This window comes from Oncorhynchus kisutch, linkage group LG10 (assembly GCF_002021735.2).
Source record: "Oncorhynchus kisutch isolate 150728-3 linkage group LG10, Okis_V2, whole genome shotgun sequence".
Classification (NCBI taxonomy): Eukaryota; Metazoa; Chordata; class Actinopteri; order Salmoniformes; family Salmonidae; genus Oncorhynchus; species Oncorhynchus kisutch.
Window position 1 is genome coordinate 50,605,672 of NC_034183.2, and position 25,648 is coordinate 50,631,319.

General features: G+C 42.9%; 1 protein-coding gene across 1 annotated transcript; it reads right to left on the reverse strand.

Moving 5' to 3' along the window:
* Positions 1 to 634: 634 nt before the first annotated feature.
* Positions 635 to 21,427, reverse strand: LOC109897580 (chromobox protein homolog 1-like). Its single transcript, XM_020492094.2, has 6 exons — positions 21,221 to 21,427; positions 19,088 to 19,240; positions 16,166 to 16,340; positions 5,388 to 5,571; positions 5,188 to 5,282; positions 635 to 5,040 (listed from the first exon to the last, which is right to left on the reverse strand). Exons 2-6 carry the CDS (start codon positions 19,188 to 19,190, stop codon positions 4,896 to 4,898), a joined length of 702 nt encoding a protein of 233 aa, XP_020347683.1. The 5' UTR covers positions 19,191 to 19,240; positions 21,221 to 21,427; the 3' UTR covers positions 635 to 4,895.
* Between the last annotated feature and the right edge of the window lie 4,221 nt (positions 21,428 to 25,648).

Below are 25,648 nucleotides of genomic sequence, written 5' to 3' on the forward strand. Positions count from 1 at the left end.
ATGTTGCTTCAATATATCCACATCATTTTCTTTCTTCATGATGCCATCTATTTTGTGAAGTGCACCAGTCCCTCCTGCAGCAAAGCACCCCCACAACATGATGCTGCCACCACTGTGCTTCACAGTTGGGATGGTGTTCTTTGGCTTGCAAGCCTCCCCCTTATTCCTCCAAACATAACGATGGTCATTATGGCCAAACAGTTCTATTTTTGTTTCGTCAGACCAGAGGACATTTCTCCAAAAAGTATGATCTTTGTCCCCATGTGCAGTTGCAAACTGTAGTCTGGCTTTTTTATGGCAGTTTTGGAGCAGTGGCTTCTTCCTTGCTGAGCGGCGTTTCATGTTATGTCGAAATAAGACTTGTTTTACTGTGGATACATACTTTTGTACCCGTTTCCTCCAGCATCTTCAAGGTCCTTTGCTGTTGTTCTGGGATTGATTTTCACTTTTCGCACCAAAGTACATTCATCTCTAGGAGACAGAACACATCTCCTTCCTGTGCAGTATGACGGCTGCATGGTCCCATGGTGTTTATACTTGCATACTATTGTTTGTACAGATGAACGTGGTACCTTCAGGCGTTTGGAAATTGTTCCCAAGGATGAACCAGACTTGTGGAGGTCTACAATTTTTTTTTCTGAGGTCTTGGCTGATTTCTTTTGATTTTCCCATAGCGTTAAGCAAGGAGTCACTGAGTTTGAAGGTAGGCCTTGAACTACATCCACAGGTACACCTCCAATTGACTCAAATTATGTCAATTAGCCTATCAGAAGCTTCTAAAGTCACTACATAAATCTTCTGGAATTTTCCAAGCTGTTTAAAGGCACAGTCAATTTAGTATATGTAAACTTCTGACCCACTGGAATTGTGATACAGTGCATTATAAGTGAAATAAATCTGTCTGTAAACAATTGTTGGAAAAATTACTTGTATCATGCACAAAGTATGTGTCCTAACCGACTTGCTAAAACTATAGTTTGATAACAAGAAATTTGTGGAGTGGTTGAAAAAAATAGTTTTAATGACTCCAACATAAGTGTATGTAAACTTCCGACTTCAACTGTAGGTTTTCATCAACTCCCGTTTTAATTGACCTGATTCAACTTATCAACCAGCTAATTATTAGAATCAGGTGCGCTAGATTAGGGTTGAGCAAAAACCTAAAGGATGGTAGCTCTCCAGGAACAGGGTTGGAGAGCCCAGGCATAGACACTACATTTTCCTCTGTGTATACCTCTTGGGGTAGATTTGGTTGCATTGCAATGAAAATAAAAATGCCATTTGTTTTGTCCATCCCTCATCTTCGCAACCACATTAAAACCATGGGTCTTGACTGAGCCGAACCCTTCCCACCACCTTAATCCAAATCCACGTATTTCCAGTGCAGTTTGACAACAATACCAAACCTCCTAAAAGCCCCAATCACCTCAAGGCAGCCTGTGAATGGTGAGCATGTAACTGCACGTGGGAATAGCTCGACAAGAAATAAGGACAGAATATGTGGGTGTTATAGTAAATAAAGCTTTCCAAAGAAAGATTCATCTGTGTGAAAGCCTATCTTTCGCATCTTCATCTCTAGCTTCTTACTTGGTGCCTCTTTTCTGAGGGTGTTATTATCTGGCAAGAAAGTAGATCACACCAATCAATTATTTTTAACCATGGGTACGAAACCACAAACAACTCAGGTTACATAGGTCATACTGGTGCTCCACAACAAAGTTAGTAGCTCCATACCAGGGTTTCTGTTAGCCGGTAATAAGACGGTTTTTGTCCGATTAAAAAAAGCGAAAAGCCGATAAATAAAATTGCCGCTAGCCAATTGTCTGTGAGGAAGAAGGAAAAACATCCCATTGCAAAATAATGCTCTTTAGCTTATTCATTGATGGAAATACCAGTCGATGCAAATACATTTGACCGGTCAAGCTTATCTGTCTATAGGTTAATTTGCATAATTAAATTGCTGCATTGGTATTTCTGTAGTCTTTATGCATCTTATTTATCACAAGCACACAGCATACAGATGCAGAGGCGAATTTGAGTGGAAAAAAAAAGAAATTCGGTCAGACAACGGAGGAGCTGCTGGTAAAGCGTCTCAAACCGCCTGTTTGTTGCTGCTGGAGTGAAATGTGCTTTTATAAATTGTTTTTTTGGGGGGGGTTGTATCATTTACACAACATGCCTACGACTTCAAAGTTTGCAAAATATTTTTTTGTGAAACAAACAAGAAATAAGACCAAAAACTGAAAACTTGAGCGTGCATAACTATTCAAAGTCAATACCTTTTGAAGCAATTACAGCTGCAAGTCTCTTGGGGTATGTCTCTATTAGCTGGCCACTGAGCTTTTTGCCCATTCTTCAAGGCAAAACTGCTCTAGCTCCTTCAAGTTGGATGGGTTCCACTGGTGTACAGCAAACTTTAAGTCATACCACAGATTCTTAATTGGATTGAGGTCTGGGCTTTGACTAGGCCATTCCAAAACATTTAGATGTTTCTCCTTAATCCACTTGAGTGTTGCTTTAGCAGTATGCTTAGGGCCATTGTCCTGCTGGAAGGTGAACCTCCGTCCCAGTCTCAAATCTCTGGAAGACAGGTTTCCCTCAAGAATTTCCCCGTATTAAGCGCCATCCATCATTCCTTCAATTCTGAACAGTTTCCGAGTCCCTGCCGTTGAAAAACGGGACCAGGAGATGGTCTTCTCAGGGTGATGGGAGGTGATGTGTTTGCGCCAGACATAGCATTTTTCCTTGATGGCCAAAAAGCTCAATTTTAGTCTCATCTGACCAGAGTACCTTCTTCTGTATGTTTGGGGACTCTCCCACATGCCTTTTGGCGAACAACAAACGTGTTTGCTTTAAAAAAAAATTAAGCAATGGATTTTTTTCTGGCCACTCTTCCGTAAAGCCCAGCTCTGTGGAGTGCACGGCTTAAAGTGGTCCTATGGACAGATACTCCAATCTCCGCTGTGGAGCTTGGTCTCTTTGTTGCCTCGGATTAATGCCCTCCTTGCCTGGTCCGAGAGTGTTGGTAGGTGGCCCTCCCTTGGCAGGTTTGTTGTGGTGCCATATTCTTTCCATTTTTTAATAATGGATTTAATGGTGCTCTGTGGGATGTGTTTTATAACCCGACCCTGATCTGGACTTCTCCACAAATTTGTCCCTGACCTGTTTGGAGAGCTTGCTTGGTGGTGCCCCTTGCTTAGTGGTGTTGCAGACTCTGGGGCCTTTCAGAACAGGTGTATATATACACACACAGATCATGTGACACTTAAATAAAGTCCACCCGTGTGCAATCTAACTAATTATGTGACTTCTGAAGGTAATTGGTTGCACCAGATCTTATTTAGGGGCTTCATAGCAAAGGTGGTGAATACATTTGCACGCACAACCTTTCAGCTTTTTGTTGTTAGATCTTTTGTTGTTGAAACAAGTCTTTTTTTTTTCATTTCACTTCGCAAATTTGGACTATTTTGTGTGTGTCCATTACATGAAATCCAAATAAAAATACATTTTAATTACAGATTGTAATGGAACAAAATAGGAAAAAAAACAGCAAGGGGGATTAGTACTTTTGCAAGGCACTGTATGTGAAGAAATAATAGTTTAATCAACATTTTAAGCTAAATGTTCTCGCATCAACTTCATTGCTTGAAGGTTATTTTTATAAAACATGTTAAGTAGCCTAAGCCTACTGGTTGTATGCATTTGGGATTTGTTGTCCCAGAGTCTGTCTGGAGTAGTCCATTTCTTTCTCGCACAGAACGACAAGCTGACCAATAAATAGGTCAAATGTTCTACTATGGGGAATAGTATATTGACATAGGCTAGGGATTTTTGCTGTTCGTTACTCATCTTGTTGGCTGAGGAAAAGTAAATGTGGACAGTTATTCTAACCTCTTCAAAGTGCGCATCGGAATTCGGTAAGGACGCACGCTGTTGTCATTCTGAGCGCTGTGGCTGTAAGCCCTAATAAAGTCACGCACACAATGCATATGGGTCAGGAAAATGTCTCAAATGTCTGGTAAATTAAAATGCTGCCAGCCAAATGTTCAGCACCACGTTTTTCTAATGTAAACCCTGCTCCATACCATTGTTCACAACTCTATACACCTCCTATGTGTAACACTTAAAGACCAGAATCTAGGTTAACTCTAGTCTGAACATCCCCAAAAATCTCAAATAAAATCCTTCTTAGATCGCTCTCATAACCAATTAAAACTAACCAAATATAACCACGACTATTTACACATTATATGATAATGATATGGCAAGGGAAGGCAGGTGCCAGCACTTAAAACAGGTTTCTTAAAAAGTAATAAGACAAACAAAAAGCACTGTGAGTTGCTCAATGAGGGATGTGTAGGTACAAGATAATGTTCTGACAAGAAATCAACTTCAACATTTCACGCAAAAAAAAATGGAAATTAAGATTGGCTATTTCAATTGAATTAGCTGAGAACTTTAGCTGGGTCGTGTTTTGGAATCTGACCATTCCATTTTGTAAACTCAGCTGCTGTAGTGATACCTCGCTAACTCAAAAGTGTATCTTGACAAAAGCTTTTCAGAGGTGAAACTACAGTATGAGGAGCTGGTGATTTTGAAGCAATTCAGTGCTCAGGGACTGAAAACTACTTATCCCATGATTCTAGCTGATGAGACCTAAAAGTGAGGCCTGATAAAGTGATCTTGAGACTTAGGAGTTGTATTTACCCATGCCCCCCCCCCCAACCCATCTCCTTGCCAAGTTGTATCATCCCTACCCATCTGTCAACCTCTGTTTTAGTTGTAACAGTCCGGGTTTGCAGAAAGGTTTTGAAACAAATCAGCTTCTCTATCCGACCCCCTCCACTGTAAACCCCACCCTTTGTACCCCCTTCCCGTTCATCCTGGACCTGTGGCTAGTTCTTATCATCCTTCTTCTCTTCCTCCTCAGTGGGGTAGGAGTGCCATGTCAGACGCTCCTCATAGAAGGAGATGACCACCTGTGGACATTTAATATTGGCCTCCTTGGCCGGCACCAGGTCAGCCTCATCACTGTTCTTCCTGTGGAGACAGAATTTAAGGGTGAAGCCACTTCAATCAGTTATGTCCCACTTTTTTGGAGGGGACAACTAGTATTTGACCGATCTTCCACTCTCCCAGTACCGTATAGCGAAAAGTGTAAAAATCCCAATGCAGCCCAGAACTCACCATTTCATGAGGAACATCAGCTCTCCACTGGAGTCCGTGGCTCCAATGATCCGTTCGGGGTCAAGACCACGCGCAAAGCCTCTGGGCTTCTCTGCCTGAAAGAGTGATGGATAAGGAGAGAATGTTCAGTACAGGGCCACATTCACTGTCTATAGTATCAGGCATGTTCTTTAATATTGACACCAAGTACAGGCTCTCACCTCATCTTTCCTCTTCTTGGGCCTGCCTTCTTCACCCCCTGCCTCTGTGTCAGACTCGCCAGCTTTCCTCTTGCCACCAGACTCTTTCTTGCAACTTTCTTTTTTGTTATGATGATTCTGCATGTACTCCGCAATCAGGTCAGGGCAATCTAGGTTGTCCTGCGGTTCCCATGTATTGTCCTCACTGTGGTAAACAAATACAGGTTAAAAAGGCTACAACAGCTTGAATTTCCAAACTAAGACACTAGCTGTAAAAGGACCATTTATACCTGGGCTCCAACCATCAGATGATTCGGCTCCAAACCCCCCAGAACCAACTGATCGAAGGTTCCCCAGCCCAGGGACCAACTAACAATTGAGATCATTCCAACGTGGTCGTAATAGCACATGGCGGGGGGAAAAAGGTGCAGGGCCCGATGTGGCAGGACTACCACCGCAACACTGGAAGATGAAGTAGCAAAACAGACGGATGCCAAATATACAGCAGCCGAAGACCAAGCAAGTCCCATCTCTGTGTCACCATGGACCAGAAAAAGATGGAAATGGCTACTGACTCTTTGTAGAAAGACGAGAGCAACCAACGAGAGCAACAACAAACAAACAAAGGAAAGAAGAATAAGAGAACTTGACCCAAGGTCAAGTTTTGTGATTTCACTCAATGGTTCAAATAATCCTAGAATTAGTTTTTCAGGTCTTGGCAGACGTTTTTTTTTTTTTTAACTAGGCAAGTCCGTTAAGAATGAATTATTATTTACAATGACGGCCAAACCCTAAACCGGACGACGCTGGGCCAATTGTGCGCAGCCCTATGGGACTCCCAATCACGGCCAGTTGTGATACCGCCTGGAATCGAACCAGGGTCTGTAGTGATGCCTTTAGCACTGAGATGCAGTGCCTTAGACCACTGTGCCACTCGGGAGACCACGGATGCAGTGCCAAGCCCAAAGAGTAGGGCCCTATAAAATCTGCGATATGGAGAACCCGGACAGAATCCAGACATTAAAATGGAATATTCAAACATGTATTGAACTTAGAACATCAACTAAATGTAATCTACCATTTAGAAAATGTATTTTTCCCAAGGTTATAATAAGACATGAACTAAAAGCATAAGGGATTCATATTTTCCTTTAACTTTGAAGAGGCCCCTGTGTGGGCACGAGTTTGTCTGCCACATAGCCATTAGCGATGATGATAACTACAAGGCTTTCCCAAAAAACCTTCTCAATTAAATGTTTACTACAAAGTAGTCTATGTCTACCTGGTAGAATTATTATTTGCATCAATCCAGTGGTGATTTGTTTAACTAATCTAAAATCATGTGTGCTACAGGTCTCTTGCTGGTGCCAGGCTGCACACTTGAATATAAAAAAGGGTATTAGGCAACAAAAAATAAATGATTTTATAGGGCCCAAAAGCAGCATAAGCAAACGTGTGTAGGGAGCTGGAATTGGGTGATGTACCCCAGTTCCATAATCTTTCCCGGTTATATCTTAAGCAATTCCGTACACTAGTGGAGTTGGTTGCCCCTCTAAGGGAATCAAGACACTAATTTCAAGGACAGCATTTCTGCGATTCCTGACAACTGGTGAGCAATAGCTAACCTAATTTTTCAATGTTTGTAGTTGGTATTAGATGGTCATCATGACAATGAGACAACCATGAAGACAAGTAAGGGGAGACCCCCATGAAATGGACAAAAATTAATGGCAGCTTACTGGCATTGTGCGAACAATATACACAATCGCAAATACCACAAATAAATGGCAGATCATCAAAAACATTGCAAGCGGAACATGGCAAATGCCAAGTGTGATACTCCAAAAATCCCAAAGGTGGCGAGTGAGCGCTACCGTAGATTTTCCATATGGGAAATGGTCACAAAGTCAGATCTCAAGGGTGACATTTTCAAAATCACAAAATAAATTCACACTTTTAAAACATCATATATTATACATATGTAGTAACTTTCTGGATATATTGTCTTATTTTATTGAGTTGTTCCATAAGGCCCATGTTTTGTCAATTTGCCACATATGATCATAGGAAGTCGGATTCCGAACCCAAAAGTTAGTGAACCATGTCCAAATGGCATAAGAAATGTCCAAATGGCATACATACTGAACAAATGATAGATCACTAATGTTAAGCCCTGAATCAACCTAGAATATCTATTTGTCATGTTTGATCATAGGAAGTAAGAATTTCTCGTTGATGTTGATTCAGCATGTCCCTTTCAAAACAGGAAGTCCTTATGGATATGCAATGGACACTGTCAACTTGCAGAAGAGCATGTTCACACTGACAATATAGCATATGTGTAATGGACACTGTCCAATCGCTCGTTGGTGTTGATTTCAGCTGTCCATTTGGTGATATTAAATCCCTTATTTGTACATTTCCAATTGTACCATCACGAATTGGACATGCTGCAGAAATGCCAAATTGACTGGCTTGTTGAATTAGGGATGGCCGAGCAGTGATAGTGGTTCCTCTCCATCGCTCGTTTGTGTTGATTTCTGCCTGTTCATTTGGTGATGGTAAACCCCTCAGTAAATCCCTCATTAAGATGGCGTAGCAGTCGAAAGTGTGTTTTGTCTTGTCCCATCATGTCCCGTTGTAAATATAGTTTCCTTGTATTATTTCATATATATTTTAATCTCACTTTCAATCAACAGACTGAGTATACTCTCCTGCAACCCGCCTCACCCAATGTAGTATGGATCTACTATTTTTATACTTTAGAACCGAAACCCCCATCAAAGGCTAGCCAGCTAACTAGCTACAAGCTACTGGTCAGTTAGCCACAGCTAGCGGTCTTCACCTTCAAAATCTAGGTCCCAAAGAAAGCATCAGTTAGCCTTGAGCTAGCCTCTAGCTAGGCCGTCATTGAAAATAAGAATTTGTTCTTAACCGACTTGCCTAGTTAAATAAAAGTTGTTTTTTAATTTAAAAAAGAAAAATCTCCCTGCTTGCCGAAGAGGTCCACCAGCTAATTCATAGGCTACAATACCTCTTTTGCCAATTGGCCTGGACCCTTTACTGCCGACACGGACGTAATCGTCCGAGGTGGTTTCAACAGGCTCTACCGTTGCGACATTGCCAAAGGCCCATCTGCTAGCTGTCTGAATCGCCGTGTCTCAGGCTCGCCTAGCGTAGTAGCGACTAACTGAATCACCTATTGCTTCTCATTGGACCCTATGATCACTCGGTGACACATGCCTCGCCCTAATGACAATATGCCTTGTCTATTCCTGTTTTGGTTAGTGATTATTGTCTTATTTCACTGTAGAGCACCCAGCCCTGCCCAATGCCTTAGATAGCCTTTTTGTCCCACCCCCCCACACATGCAGTAACCTCACCTGGCTTATCCGGTGCCTAGGTTTATTCAATGCCTAGGTTTAACTCCACTGTACTTACATCCTACCATACCCTTGTCTGTACATTAAATCTATTCTTCTGCACCCAGAAATCTGCTCATTTTACTCCCTGTTCCGAACGCACTAAACGACCAGTTCATATAGAGGTTGAGGTAGAGGTTAACCCAGGCCCTGCAGCCCCCAGCACCAGTGACTTCTGTAATTGCAAAAGCCTTGGTTTCATGCATGTTAACATCAGAAGCATCCTCCCCATGTTTGTTTTATTCACTGCCTTAGCACACTCCGCCAACCCGGATGTCCTAGCTGTGTCTGAATCCTGGTTTAGGAAGGCCATAAACAAATCCAGAAATGTCCATCCCCAACTACATTTTTTTCCAACAAGATAGAAATGCCAAAGGGGGCGGAGTTGCAATCTACTGCAGAGATAGCCTGCAGAGTTCTATCCAGGTCTGTGCCCAAAGAATTCGAGCTTCTACTTTTAAAAATCCACCATTCCAGAAAGTAGTCTCCCACCGTTGCCGCTTGTTATAGACTCCCCTCAGCCCCAAGCTGTGCCCTGGAAAGCATATGTGAATTGATTGCCCCCCATCTATCTTCAGAGTTCATACCGTCAGGTGACCTAAACTGGGATATGCTTAACACCCCGGCCGTCCTACAACCTAAGCTAGATGCCCTCAATCTCACACAAATGATCAAGGAACCTACCAGGTACAACCCTAAATCCGTAACCATGGGCACCCACATAGATATCATCCTGCCCAACTTGCCCTCTAAATACATATCTGCCATCTTCAACCAGGATCTCAGCAATCCCTGCCTCATTGCCTGCATCCGTAATGGGTCTGCAGTCAAACGACCAACCCTCAGCACTGTCAAACACTCCCTAAAACACTTCAGCGAGAAGGCATTTCCAAATCGACCTGGCCTGGGTATCCTGGAAGGACATTGACCTCATCCCGTCTGTAGAGGATGCCTGGTTGCTCTTCAAAAGTGCTTTCCTCACCATCTTAAATAAGCATGTAGAACAAAGAACAGATATAGCCCTTGGTTTAGCCGACTTGACAGCACTTGACCAGCACAAAAACATCCTGTTGCATTCTGCATTAGCATCGAATAGCCCCCGCGATATGCAACTTTTCAGGGAAGTCAGGAACCAATATACAGTCAGTTAGGAACACTAAGGCTAGCCTTTTCAAACATCAATTTGCATCCTGTTGCACTAATTCCAGAAAGTTTTGGAACACTGAAGTCCATGGAGAATAAGAGCACCTCCTCCCAGCTGCCCACTGCACTGAGGATAGGAGACACTGTCACCACCGATAAATCTACGATAATCGATCATTTCAATAAGCATTTTTCTGCGGCTGGCCATGCTTTCAGCCTGGCTACCCATATCCCGGGCAACAGCTCTAAACCCCCCTGCAGCAACTTGTCCAAGCAGATGACACCATTCTGTATACATCTGGCCCTTCTTTGGACACTGTGCTAACAAACCTCCAAACGAGCTTCAATGCCATACAACACTTCTTCCGTGGCCTCCAGCTGTTTTTAAATGCTAGTAAAACTAAATGCATATACATACAACACACCACTGAGACCTGTATGCTCTCGTTGGCTGGCCCTCAATACATATTTGTCGCCAAACCCACTCCAGGCTCCAGGTCACCTATAAGTCTCTGCTAGATAAAGCCTCGCCTTATCTCAGCTCATGGGTCACCATAGCAACACCCACCTGTAACACACACTCCAGCAGGTATATTTCACTGGTCATCCAAAGCCAACACTTGTTTTCGCCACCTTTCCTTCCAGTTCTCTGCTGCCAATGACTGGAACGAATTGCAAAAATATCTCCCTCTAACCTTAAGCATCAGCTGTCAGAGCAGCTTACTGTACAGCGATCACTGTACCTGTACACAGCCAATCTGTAAATAGCACACCCAACTACCTCATCCCCATAATTTATCTTCTTGCTCTTTTGCACCCCAGTATATCTGCTTGCACATCATCATCTGCACATATATCACGCCAGTGTTAATGCTAAATTGTAATTATTTTGCCTCTATGGCCTATTTGCCTTACCTCCCTAATCTTCTACATTTCAGCACACTGTACATAGATTTTTCTATTGTGTTAATGACTGTACGTTTGTTTGTATAACTCTGTAGTTTTTTTGTCGCACTGCCGGGTTACAGTTGTAAATGAAAACTTGATCTCAACTAGCCTACCATTTGCAATATAAAATGTACAATACCAATATATTATACTGCCATCAGGTCAGCCATCAGTCAATAAGATATCATACTGACACCAAACTCACTTTGTCCAGCTCTTTTAAAAGCCAACTATCACATATTTCAGAGTCAGCCCACAATTCATAAACTTCAAAAACAGTTACATTCAAGCTGCAGGTGCAGTTCTGACATTATGTGTAGGCCATTATGTGTAGATCTTAATTAGTTCTGAAAATGCACTTTTTTCAAAGCATTGCTATGGGGTCCCTGAGAACTATCGGACAGAAACTTTAGGGTCCGTCTCCATGGGCCTAGTCTTGTGATTCTGGGACTTTTCTAAATGTCGTCACTTTTGCAACGTTAAAAATGAATTGAAGTTAAGTTATTGCAAATGGAGGAGGCTGTTTCTCAGCTTGAGAAACTTCTAGAGCCACATAACTCACCGTGCTGGATTTTCTTGGCACACAGCCAAGACAACGCACACATAGCTTTGGGGCAAGTCTCTGAATGTCCTTGAGTGGCCCAGCAAGAACTTAGACTTGAACTCAATTGAACATCTCTTGAGACCTGAAAATGGTGCATGAGGAGATGGCTCTCTCCTGAGGAATGGTGCTATTGTGTGTTCTCGCATTATTTGTAACTGATTTTGTACGTAATGTTTCTGCAACTCTCTCTTATGACCAGAAAGAGCTTCTGGATAAGGACAGCGATTACTCACCTCGTACTGGAAGAAGATTTTCTCTTTAACGAGTCGACACAAAGGACTTACTTCACCCACCCAACAAGGCCCTCATCCTAATCATTCGCAGGAGAAAGAGACGGAGATATCAGTGATGTAGGTCGGGGTGCCTTGTAAGGATCCGACGGTGAGTGGGTAATCTGCCTTTACCATCAGTCCTATTAGCCAACGTTCAGTCATTGGATAATAAAATAGATTAACTACGATCACGTATACCCTACAAAGGAGACATTAAAAACTGCAACGTCCTAAGTTTCACCGAGTCGTGGCTGAACGACGACATAAATAACATACAGCGGGCGGGTTTTACGCTGCATCAGCAAGATAGAACAGCCGCCTCTGGTAAGGCAAGGGGTGGCAGTCTATGTATATTTTAAACAACAGCTGGTGCACGAAATCTAATAGTAAGGAAGTCCCGAGGTTTTGCTCGCCTGAGGTAGAGTATCTCATGAAAAGCTGTAGACCACACGATCTACCAAGAGAGCTCTCATCTATATTCTTCGTAGTTGTCTATTCACCACCACAAACCAATGCTGTGACTAAGACCACACAATGAGCTGTATAAGGCCATAAGCAAACATGAAAACGCTCACCCAGAAGGCGGCGCTCCTATTGGCCGGGGACTTTAACGCAGGGAAACTTAAATCCGGTTTACCTCATTTCTACCAGCATGTTAAATGTGCAACCAGAGGGAAAACATTTCTAGACCACCTTTACTCCAAACACAGACACATATAAAGCTCTCACTCGCCCTCCATTTGTCAAATCTGAACACAATTCTACCCTCCTGATTTCTGCTTTCAAAAACGAAAGCAGGGAGCTCCAGTCACTCAGTAAATTTTAAAAAACGGGTCAGATCAAGCAGATGCTAAGCTACAGGCCTGTTTTGCTTGTACAGACTGGAATATGTTTCCCGGGATTATTCCTATGCCATTAAGGACATCAGTCACTGGCTTCATCAATAAGCCCATCGATGACGTCGTCCCCACAGTGACTGTACGTACATACCCCAACCAGAAGCCATGGATTACAGGCAACTGTTGTGGCAGAATCAGAATTCTTTAGACAACATTGCTAAGATGTTTTATCAATGTTCATATGTATGCTTATGTGGAAAAAATGACTTGGGGTCCAGAGAGGGGAGAGGTCAGGTTTGTCTGATATGTGAATGTGTCTAACTATTCCTAAACCATGTGAAGGGATGGTGTGATTAATGGGGAACCAGTTAGTTGGCTCCACAATGTCTGTGTGCCAGTCACTCCTCTCATTAGATTTTGTCCAGGAGGGGTTGTATTTTTGATGGGAGTATCTAGAATTGACAATTGATATATGCCATTGGATGAGGTAATGTTTTGGTCCTAAGTGGTACCAAGAACGAGATAAGAACTTCGTTTAGGAGACCAAACTGAACAATAATTTATAGCTAATGTTTTGTAAGCACTCTCAGAGAATTCATTTATAGACACTGAATTGATCTGAGAGTCAAACAGGGCTATGGTAAAGCTCAAATAATTAAATATGGACTTCATAATATACTCTGACTTGTGTGTGGTTTGCTCTCTCATGATTTGTAATACAGGACATTTCCACGACACAACATCCACACTAAGCTAAAAGGTAGAGCTGCCACTTTCAAGGAGTGGGACTCGAACCTGGAAGCTTATAACAAATCCTTCTATGCCCTCCTACAAAACCATAAAACAGGCAAAAGCATCAATACAGAACTAAGACTGAATGGTACCACACCGGCTCCGACGCTTTCCGGATGTGGCAGGGCACGCAAACTATTACAGACTAAAAAAGGGAAGTACAGCCGCAAGTTGCCCAGTGACACCAGCCGAGCTAAATTACTTCTATGCTCGCTTCGAGGCAAGCAACACTGAAACATGCATGAGAGCATCAGCTGTTCTGGACAACTGTGTGATAACGCTCTCTGTAGCCGATGTGAGTAAGACCTTTAAACGGGTCAACATTCACAAGGCCGCAGGTCCTAACGGGTTATGGATATGTGTACACCGAGAATGCACTGACCAACTTGCAAGTGTCTTCACTGACATTTTCAACCTGTCCCTGACCAAGTCTGTAAGATCAACATGTTTCAAGCAGACCACCATAGTCCCTGTGCCCAATAACACTAAGGGAACCTGCCTATATTACTACCGACCCGTAGCACTCACGTCTGTAGCCACGGTGTGCTTGAAAGGCTTGTCATGGCTCACAACACCATTATCCCAGAAACCCTAGACCCACCCCAATTTGCATACTGCCACAACAGATCCACAGATGATGCAATCTCTATTGCTCTCCATACTGCCCTTACGCACCTGGACAAAAGGCATTCAACACCATAGTGCCCTCAAAGCTCATCATGAAGCTAAGGACCCTGGGACTAAACACCTCTCTCTGACATGGATCCTGGACTTCCTGACAGGCTGCCTCCAGGTGGTAAGGGTAGGTAACAACACATCCGCCACACTGATCCTCAAGACAGGGGCCCCTCAGTGGTGCATGCTTAGTCCCCTCCTGTACTCCCTCTTCACTCATGACTGCACGGCCAGGCACGAATCCAACACCATCATTAAGTTTTCCGATGACACAACAGGCAACGATGAGACAGCCTATAGGGAGGTCAGGGACCTGGCCATGTGGTGCCAGGACAACATCCTCTCCCTCAATGTGATCAAGACAAAGGAGATGATTGTCTACTACTGGAAAAGGAGGACCGAGAATGTCCCCATTCTCATCGACGGGGCTGAAGCGGAGCAGGTTGAGAGCTTCAAGTTCCTTGGTGTCCACATCACCAAACTATCATGGTTCAAACACACCAAGACAGTCGTGAAGAGGGCACAACAAAGCCTATTCCCCCTCAGGAGACTGAAGAGACTTGGTATGGCTCCTAAGATCCGCAAAAGGTTATACAGCTTCACCATCGAGAACATGAGAACTGGTATGAGAACTGCTCAGCCTCAACCCCAAGGCACTACAGAGGGTAGTGCAAACGGCCCAGTATACAAGTGGGGCCAATATTCCTGCCATCCAGAACCTCTATACCAGGCGGTGTCAGAGGAAGACCCTAAAAATTGTCAAAGACTCCAGCCACCCTAGTCATAGACTTCTATCTGCTACCACACAGCAAGCGGTACCGGAGCACCAAGTCTAGGTCCAAAAGGCTTAACAGCTTCTACCCCCAAGCCATAAGACTCCTGAACAGCTAATCAAATGGCTACCCATACTATTTGCATTGCCACCCGCCTCATCTTTTACACTGCTGCTACTCTGTTAATTATCTATTCATAGTCATTTTAACTCTACCTACATGTACATATTACCTTAATTACCTTGACTAACCGGTACCCCCTATATATAGCCTCGCTACTGTTATTTTACCACTGCTCTTTAATTATTTTTTATTTTTTACTTAACACTTATTTTTTTATAAACTGCATTGTTGGTTAAGGGCTTGTATGTAAGCATTTCACTGTGTTGTATTCGGCGCATTTGACAAATAAATATTTGGTTTGAAATAGCTGTGCAGCAACACTCCACATCTAACCTGACAGAGCTTGAGAGGATCTGCAGAGAGGAATGGGAGAAACTCTCCAAATACAGGTGTGCCAAGCTTGTAGCGTCATACCCAAGAAGACTCGAGGCTGTAATCGCAGCCAAAGGCGCTTCAACAAAGTACAGAGTAAAGCATTTGAATACTTATGTAAATGTGATATCAGTTTTTTGTGTTTTGCACACCAAGACAGTCGTGAAGAGGGCACAACAAAGCCTATTCCCCCTCAGGAGACTGAAGAGACTTGGCATGGCTCCTAAGATCCTCAAAAGGTTATACAGCTTCACCATCGAGAACATGAGAACTGGTATGAGAACTGCTCAGCCTCAACCCCAAGGCACTGAGGGGGAATAGGCTTTGTTGTGCCCTCTTCACGACTGTCTTGGTGTGCAAAATAAAAAAGCTATTTGTCATTATGAGGTATTATGTGCAGATTGATGTGGGACATAAAAAAAAAAATTATATCCATTTTAGAGTAAGGCTGAAACGTAACAAAATGTGGAAAAAGCCAAAGGGTCTGAATACTTTCCAAATGCAATGTTCTTGCCAACCACTGGCAAGTGTTCCACACCACCACTGGTCACAAGCCAGAGACATTAGAGACCATTGTAGACCTTGCACAACATGCTCTGCGAGGAAAATGGCGTCCAATACGTCCGACCTGTTGCAGATCCGGAGGGCCCAGGTTTTTTTTACAACTCCTGTTGCATGGCAACAAGGCCCCCGAGATTCCCCAAGCGGCACTACCCCATAGGTACCAATAAAGAGATGCAAAATTATAATTTAAAAAATGTATACAGGATTGTATGTAAGGTATGATCATTTCATTTCTGTGACTGTAGCATTACAAGCATCAAGTCTCAACTCACTCGGAGAAGCCTTTCCATTTGAGCAGAAACTCCACGCGTCCCTTCACCACCCGTCGGTCCAGCACCTTCTCCACCACATATTCCTCCTCCTCTTCCTCTACCACCTCCTCCACCTTCTTCTTGGTCTGTTTCTTCCCTGCTGTTGCTGCCAACTTGACCTCTTCCTTGGGGGGCTCTGGTGAAGGGAAGGAGTGCAGAACAGTTTGGTTAAGACTCCAAAAGACTTTGTTCACAGCTATAAAGCCCCAATGATTATGGGCACACTTCACTATGGACAGATTACACAGAAGCGATTCGTGACAAAACGTTGGATTCAAGTCCAAATCGAGTCTGTTGGACTTGATTTGCCAATCAAAATACAAAATTGTGGTATTTTTCGCAATTAAGCAGCAGTGGCAGAATGGCAACCTTTGTACCTTTTTATCATCAACCCTGTTTGCCAACCCTTTTTTCATTACAGTTCATGGAATTGTGGAGGACTATGCTGAGACGGGCTCTCTGATGTAGGCTTCAGTGCACCTCAAGATCTCTGGCTCTGAATAACTAGCATCTGGTTGATCCACTTTCAAATTGGGTTTTTGTAAGTCTGTAAATATAACCAAACCATGGCAATGGGTTTCTGTATTCAAAGAGAGATCCTCCAACTGACCCTCATGGATTTGTTTTTAGAGGGAGTTAGATGAGCTTGGTATGCTCCTGGGGTAGTTTTAAGGTGTCCGGTATGGGGACTGGAAAGGATTTAACATTTCAAGGATTTAACATTTCAAGGACATACACTACCGTTCAAAAGTTTGAGGTCATTTAGAAATGTCCTTATTTTCCATGAAAACATACATGAAATGAGTTGCAAAATTAATAGGAAATATAGTCAAGACGTTGACAAGTTAATAAATAATGATTTGTAATTGAAACAGTGTCCTTCAAACTTTGCTCTCGTCAAAGAATCCTCCATTTGACCCCATACTTTTGAACGGTAGTGTACATACACTGTCATGGAGAAGGATGCACTATCATTGCTGATTTGAAGCCCAAATAGACATACAGGTTGGGCAAAGGATAAGAGGTGCCACACACAGCCAACGAAAGGTTTCGGTCACACTTTATTTGGATATTATCTGTAGAGCATCTACAGACGAACTATCAACAAACTATCTGTTGATAAGCAACTGCTTGGTGAGGTTAAGGTTGAGAATAAGGGTTAGGGTAAAGGTTAGGGCTACGTTTAGAGTTAGGATAACGGTTTGGCAGATAATTAGTTGAAATGTTACTGATAGTCTGTAGAGCATCTACAGTTCGACTAGCCAACAAAAAAAAAGTGTTACCAATTGTTTTTGAAACTATGGTCCACCTCTAGCGTGGACCCTAACATCAAAGGGAGGGTCTGCACCCTTGAAAAAGTCAAGGTCACGACCTATAAGTTTCTTGGATATCTGAAAGAGGATGGACAAGATGGTGTTAAGGATGACGATCAAAGCAAACAGTCACATGATTGCATAGTTGACGAATGCATGTGTGTGTGTGTGTGTGTAGAGGGTGGACACAGTGCATTACATATTAGGCTTGGGCACTATACCGTATACCGGGGTATTTGGAAAAAAGCCATGGGATGGTTTTTCCAATACCGTCAATATTGTTTAAACTATTTATTTGAAATATTTTAATAAATTTTAATATTTGTAGCTACTTAAGTAAATACCTGTAATATGTTAGATTTCAGCTGTCACATTATTATGAAGCTTACATTAGTCCACAGTCAGGTGATTTGTTTACAAGCACACAAAGACGAGAAAGCGGAGCCTTGAGTCACTCACTGTTGTGCAGAATGCGCCAGGTAATCTAATTACAGCATGGAATTCACAGTTAAATGTTTGCCAGCTAGATATCTTATTACTATTAAGTTAACTGTCTAAATGTGCTAAATGCTCTGCAGTTGTGCATTTAGTTTGCTAATTTAGAAGCTAGTTAGCTATCTAGCTAAGTGGTTAGCTTCTTCCAAAATCAAGCATTTGCTTGGTAACAGCAGAGAACCCCCTCCGGGATCAAGAGCCTTGCTGGCTAATATTTGTTATTCGCGTGCAGCAAACTGAGTATCATCTTTGAGTTACAAAATGTTTGCAATGGGCTTGTTAGCATTTAGTTAGCATTCTCTATGGAATTTTAGGTGTACTTTTTACATTGCTAACCTTCAGATTACTGAGTATCAGTGGTGTTTGAAAACATGGCCCCTTGTGTTCAGTGCCAGTATTATCTCCCGGTATGGCACAAGGTCTGTATGAAGGTATGACAATCTGGATACCGCCCAAGCCTAGTACATATCCCCCTAATCTTGTCAAGGTGGGCAGCCAAGTAAGAGAGAATCCTTTGGAGGCCCCATAAAAAAATATTATGAGGTAAATCCTCTTCCAGAGCAGAAAAGCTTGCTTAGGTTCCACCTCTGAAGAATGATGCAAGCAACATTACATATTCACGAATTGGAGGTGAGAAGGAACGTAGAGGGAATGATCTCAATTGCAGAACCCTCACGTCCTCATCTTCTCAAAAACCCATTGGATGAGAAAGCCAGAGGTCCTTCCCCTCTGCTGACCTTGTCCTCCAATGGGTTTTGAGAAGGAGACGAGAGAGGACGCGAGGATTATGCAATTGAGATCTTCCAGAGGTGATTTCCACGTGGAGTGGAAAAACTTGAGACTGAAAAGTATTAGCACGTCATCACATAGGGGAAACACATTGACACGGAAAATATCTGAAGTTATCACTTCAAGACCAAATATATCATACTTTGACTAAAGTGACTGACTTAAATCCTTGTGCAACATCATGGGTAAGCTACGGCATTGTCTTTTACCCCCCCAAAAAAAGAATTTCTGCCGAAGCTGGCCAGTCCACCACCATTGCATTCACAAGACAGAAACAATGGATTACCGTTTGCATTAGTAGAAGGTTGATCTACACCTTCAGTGGTAACACCAGTAGTAACAATGGGGGTCACATCGCTAGGGGGTTCTGTAGCGGTAGGCTCACTCATTTTCAGGCTGGGAGAAGGCAGTGGAACCAGCGGGTTCCTTGTCAACAGAGCTAAACAGGGTGAGAGGGGAGGGGTGTTACTTAGGCATGGTTTGATGGGAGAACCGAGGGGGGGGGGGGGTCATGGATCAGAGGCATCAGGGAGATATCACAGAAGGCAGGAGAGAATGACAACGGTAAGATAACCACATGGTATCATCTCTCACAGTCAAATAAATTACTAACGTGTAATGCATGCATACCACGACAGCACAGATGGAACATCTGTCTCATTGTTCTATTGGCTGTGTACATGTGAAGCATCCAGTTTGGCATTTCCGCTCACCACCAAATATGGTGACCAGAGGAAGACCAGTGGTTGGCAGTGGGAGAAGATGGAGCGAGATGGATTTTGGCTGACATTCTGCTTATTTTCTCATCTATAAAACATTTGATCTCAATACAGTTCTGTGAAAAAAACTCCATTCTGTTACAAACAGAAAAAGTCATTTGCGCCTCTTGGAAACAGGCTGTGGTCGATCTTGGGTTAGTTCTAAAATAATCTTTGAATATAGTTCCTACTACATGGTCAGTACTAAAACACATGGAGCGGCGATATATTATGTTTCTATTAAAAAAGCGGGGATGCATTGTACTGCAAGTCTGCAACTGATGCAAACAAATACACAGAAAAGCAAATATTTGACTAGAAGCCCTCTTAGGTTTGTCATCACTACTTCCAGAAATATTTATGACTAGAGAGTCTATGGGATGGTACACTGTTGGCGTGATTCCCAGAGGAGAGCCCCAGGGGTTGGTACCCATCTTGAATACATGATCTCGGCAGGGGGTAGGGACTATACGAGTTCTTGAACATTCCATTGGGCTGTAGCCTTGATGTGGTGCAGACCAACGCACACCTACTAATATGTTTGGAAAGTTTAAAATGTCAGAAGCACAATCATATCAATCAGACCAGCAATCACGCAGTCAAGCACATCAAATGACATGAGATTCAGCATGAAGGGGTCAACCTTCAAATCAACTTTGGCACACAATCACTACAAACCACTGGTAGAAAACAAACATGGTGAGAACAAGGGAATGTCTGGAGGAGAAGAGGGGGGCACATAGTCACCCTGATTCTTACCCTATGAAACACACAACACCAAGAAAACGCTTACCCCCACCCCTTCCTAACTCAACATTGGGGTAAGCAGGGGCTAAAGCATCACTATCATACAAACACAAATGTATTAAAAGCATCATTAAATTAGACAACGTTTTTCAGTATCATCAAAATGTTGTGTAGGCTAAACAACACATTTGAGTGCCAGCTTTGACGTGCAATTCAACAGTTCGTTTCAAAATGTAAGTCATTTCAAGAAGGTGATGGTTTCTGATTCCATTGCCCTATTGGGGTAGCATTGATTTTAGGTGAACGCTGCAGTTCGCTGGTGGCTATACTGTTCGTATTAACGGACAATGTCAATCAATGATGTGAATTTAGCCACTTGTAAAATCGATGCAAATATGTGTCTAATAAGCAGTCCTTTCTTTGCTACAGCACGTTTCCTCTCTTTTAGGAGTAACCAATTCGACGAGCCACATTCCTGCCCGAAAGGGGGTAATGAAATGTAGCAACCTAAATCGTTTTCCTACTTCAATAATAACGGGCAATCGCGCAGTGCAACCAAGTAAAAGGCTACACACAATGTATTAACCAACCCGTTCACTATGCCATCAGCCGATCCCGTTTCACATGATCGTGCTAGGGGGTTTCTTCCCCCCCAGAGCTGTCGAGATGGAATGACTAGTCGTCCATGTTGACCTGAATCATAGCACGAGAGCAATCTACACGAACTCGCGCGAAAACAATACCATTGAACACTCAAAACAGAATCCGCATGCAACAATCAGGCAAGACGCACATTGCCGTGTCAATATATTGGTCCATCGAGATATGTTTATCACCCACTGTGCATAATACAAGGTTAACGCTGGGGGGACCGCTAAAGAGCAAAGGCGATGGTGAAGTAACTAGCCACTTACCTTTACAGAGATTTGACTCTAATGAATGAATTGTCGGAAATCGAGTTAATTTTATCAAATGAAAACCAGTATTACACCAATGGTTTATCTAAAAAAATATATATAGATGTTGTGCTTATCTTATGTAAAGATCAGCTTGTAATATATTTTAAAAGGACACCTCGTTTTTGCGTAAAGCTACAGACAATAGCCATCCAGTGCCTCCCTCGTACCCGCCAACTCCGGCGAAGCGTGGCTACGCAACGTGTTATTGTATGGCACCATGGGAGATGAAGTCTTTAAAGATGTTATTGTTCTCTCTTTCTTTTCTCTATCATAAACATATTATTCAGAGATGTTTGATGATCTTTATTTTCAATGTTTAGTTATTGGTCAAGCTTGCCAATGGGTAGCGCAATTACTTTACTTACAATGTCTTGTACTTAGTTCTATACTCTAGAGTCTCAGGATTGATTCATGAATTTTACAATTAAAAAAATATATATAATTTTAGAAAGACAGTAGTAATTCAAAAACCTATGATCAGTTGTGGAAGCCTGAACTCCCCCCACCTTGCTCTCCATGTTTCTCTCTCTATCCCTTTTGGCTGGTTAGCCTTCACTGACTTCAGCCAGTGAAAAGCGAATGACAGTCTTTCCCTTCTTCTTCTCCACTGCCAGATGTATTTTTTAACTGACTGCACTGACACTTACATCATACATATTCTGAAGGTATAGCATCTTTGATGCATCTTTGATGATGACTGACAAACTGCTGTATGTGAAAACCCTCAGAACTCTGATGAAGATGTCACCCATGAGAGGTGCCATCTTCACCCTCTCTATGTCCTCTGGGATATCATTAGAAGCCACCCTATTCGTTTTTTTGTATTAATAATAATAATAGTTTACAGTCTATAGCCCAGACAAACAATGCTTCCAAAATGTGAATTCATTATGTCGTCATGTAAATCGAAAGGAACACACACACAAAAAAAAAAAAAAGTAATGTGTTAAGGATTTAGAGCATGGCAGTGATGCGTACTAACAAAATACCAGTAAAAAGCTTGCATTACCTGCACATGCACCAGTCACAGTTTTGTTAAAAACAAGACTAGACTGCTGCAGAGCTTGGCCTTGCGGCTGACACTGTATCCAACGTGTTTGTGTGTGTGTGTGTGTGTGTATGTACTTGTGATGATGAGTGTGTGATATTATGATTTGTATCTGGAATGCACGAACCAAAGCCATTAAACAGGATCTTCCGCTCTCCGACATCTACAGTATGTGATCTTGTCAAAGCACATAGGGCCATATCCTCTTTGTTCCTTTGACACTAAAAACAAAGATGTGTCCAACCCTACCTGTACTTTTGGAATGGAAATGCAAATGCCTCTCCGTTTCCCATCAAAACCACGAATTCAATCAATTGGATAGGATTGAATTAGAGGAGAAGGGATGAACTCATAGGTCTATAAGGGCAGGTGGACAGTATAATGTATATTTGTTTATGTAGATCCCTAATTGATTTGACTGTGTGGCGAAGCGTTAAGGGTCAGGCAGGATGACAAGTGGTGTGATCATGTCCCCTGTCTCCTGAGGCTGGGGACAAATACATGAATACACACAACACGCACATGCATGCAAACACACCTATTCCCCCTCCAAACACACATCTGCACCCCTACCCCCTTTTGAATGTACACAAATACATGCACACATGTGGTGTCTGCATTAGAAGTATGAGTAAGTGGGAAGAGGAAGGAGATGCAGAGGGGGAGAGGAGGGAGATGGGTAGGGGGAGGAGGACAGGGCAAACAACACGTTCAGCTTCATTAGCCAATAGCAACCCCTTTTAACAGGAAGCCCATTATTCACCCAGGATCCCAAGTCAATTACAAGTAGGAAGGAGGTGACTTTCGTGGGAACTTTCAACAAACCCTAACTCTCATGATATATGAAGAAAAATGATATAGTGGCCAAAGAACTTCTCCAATTGTCTGGTCCATGTCCTTAATTCAGTATTGCCAATTTTATATTCAAATGTAAGTTGCAGTCACAAATCAGCATGTTGCTGCCACTTGCCACAATGTTCTGTTGAAAATCAGTAGAAAATAAAGAACATTATCTATCTTCAACCAGCAATCTCAGTTCCCAATAGAGGAAAGAGGTGAGCAAAAACTGAAACAGGTTGTGAACGAACTGGGAGGAAACGGGGATAAGGAAAAGTTTGAGATCTTACTGAAAGAGGGGAGGAAAACCGAGGTTGAGAAGGGTGAAGTCTACCCCAGTCGGATGAAAGAGGGTATAGAGAGAGAAGGGGTGAAGGGAGAGGTGGGGAAGGAGGGAGGGGGATAAGGGGTGAGAGGGTCTCTCTCAGGTAATGTTGAGGAAAGAAACCTGATTGGGTTTTAGCGGAGAACAAAAGAGGAGAGCACACAGAATTCATCTTGTGTCTCTGCAGCATGATTGGTCTAATTACCCCATTACTCACTAGGACCAGTGGCCCTGTGGTATGAGAGAGAGGGGGAGGGGGGGAGACAGAGACAAAGAAGGGTAGATATAGAGAAACAGAGTAATAGGAAAAGAGAGGGTCAGATGAAGAGAGAAAAATAAAGCCAGAGAAAGTGATGTGTTGTAGAAAAAAAAAGTGTCTACAATCTGCATACAGTGATGAGCCTGGGATCAACCTTCCAAGAGATGTGCTACCATTGGAATGACTATTATAATTAAGCAATAAGGATATTAAGTTCTGCTTTTCTGATTTATCAAATACTTATGTCATGCAATAACATGCAAATTAATTACTTAAAAATCATACAATGTGATTTCCTGGATTTTTGTTTTAGATTCCGTCTCTCACAGTTGAAGTGTACTTGAAGTGTAGATCTCTGCAGTTCATCCAGAGTGATCATGGGCCTCTTGGCTGCATCTCTGATCAGTCTTCTCCTTGTATGAGCTGAAAGTTTAGAGGGACGGCCAGGTCTTGGTAGATTTGCAGTGGTCTGATACTCCTTCCATTTCAATATTATTGCTTGCACAGTGCTCCTTGGGATGTTTAAAGCTTGGGAAATCTTTTTGTATCCAAATCCGGCTTTAAACTTCTTCACAACAGTATCTCGGACCTGCCTGGTGTGTTCCTTGTTCTTCATGATGCTCTCTGCGCTTTTAACGGACCTCTGAGACTATCACATTGCAGGTGCATTTATACGGAGACTTGATTACACACAGGTGGATTGTATTTATCATCATTAGTCATTTAGGTCAACATTGGATCATTCAGAGATCCTCACTGAACTTCTGGAGAGAGTTTGCTGCACTGAAAAGTGCAGCAAATGTACAAAAGTATGTGGACACCCCTTCAAATGAGTGGATTTGGCTATTTCAGCCACATCCGTTGCTGAAAAGTGTATAAAATCAAGCACACAGAGATGCAATCTCCATAGACAAAAATTGGCAATAGCATGGCCATACTGAAGAGCTCTGTGACTTTCAACTTGGCATCGTCATAGGATGCCACCTTTCCAACAAATCAGTTTGTAAAATTTCTGCCCTGCTAGAGCTTTCCCAGGTCAACTGTAAGTGCTGTTATTGTGAATTGAAAACATCTAGGAGCAACCATGGCTCAGCCATGAAGTGGTAGGCCACACAAGCTCACAGAAAGGAACTTCCAAGAGATGAAACCAGTAGTGTGTAAAAATCGTCTGTCCTCGGTTGCAACATTCATTACTGAGTTCCAAACTGCCTCTGCAAGTAACGTCAGCACGAGCTGTTTGTCGGGAGTTTCATGAAGTGGGTTTCCATGGCCGAGCAGCTGCACACAAGCCTAAGATCACCATGCGGAATGCCAAGCGTTGGCTGGAGTGGTGTAAAGCTCACCGCCATTGGACTCTGGGGCAGTGGAAAAGCGTTTTCTGGAGTGATAAATCATGCTTCACCATCTGGCAGTCTGACGGGCGACTGGGTTTGGCGAATGTCAGGTGAATGCTACCTGCCCCAATGCATAGTGCCAACTGTAAAGTTTGGTGGAGGAGGAATAATGTTTTGGGGCTGTCATGTTTTGGGCTAGGCTCCTTAGTTCCAGTGAATGGAAATCTTAAGGCCATTCTAGACAATTCTGTGCTTCCAACTTTGTGGCAACAGTTTGGGGCCCTTTCCTGTTTCAGCATTACAACGCTCCTGTGCACAAAGCGAGGTCCATATAGAAATGGCTTGTCGAGATCAGTGTGGAAGAACTTGCCTGGCATGCACAGTGCCCTGACCTCAACTTCATTGAACACCGTTTGGATGAATTGGAACGTCGACTGCGAGCCAGGCATAATCGCCCAACCTCACTTATGCTCGTGGCTGAATGGAAGCAAGTCCCTGCAGCAATGTTCCAGCATCGAGTGGAAAGCCTTCCCAGAAGAGTGGATGCTGTTAATGCAGCAAAGGGGGGGGGGACCAACTC

Coding starts and splice junctions, on each gene's coding strand:
- LOC109897580 (XM_020492094.2), bottom strand. CDS start 19,190: ATGAGTGAGCCTACCGCTACAGAACCCCCTAGCGATGTGACCCCCATT. Junction 16,341..19,087: donor ACCTTCTACTAATGCAAACG/GTAATCCATTGT, acceptor TCCCTTCACCAG/AGCCCCCCAAGGAAGAGGTC. Junction 5,572..16,165: donor AAATGGAAAGGCTTCTCCGA/GTGAGTTGAGAC, acceptor TGTTTACCACAG/TGAGGACAATACATGGGAAC.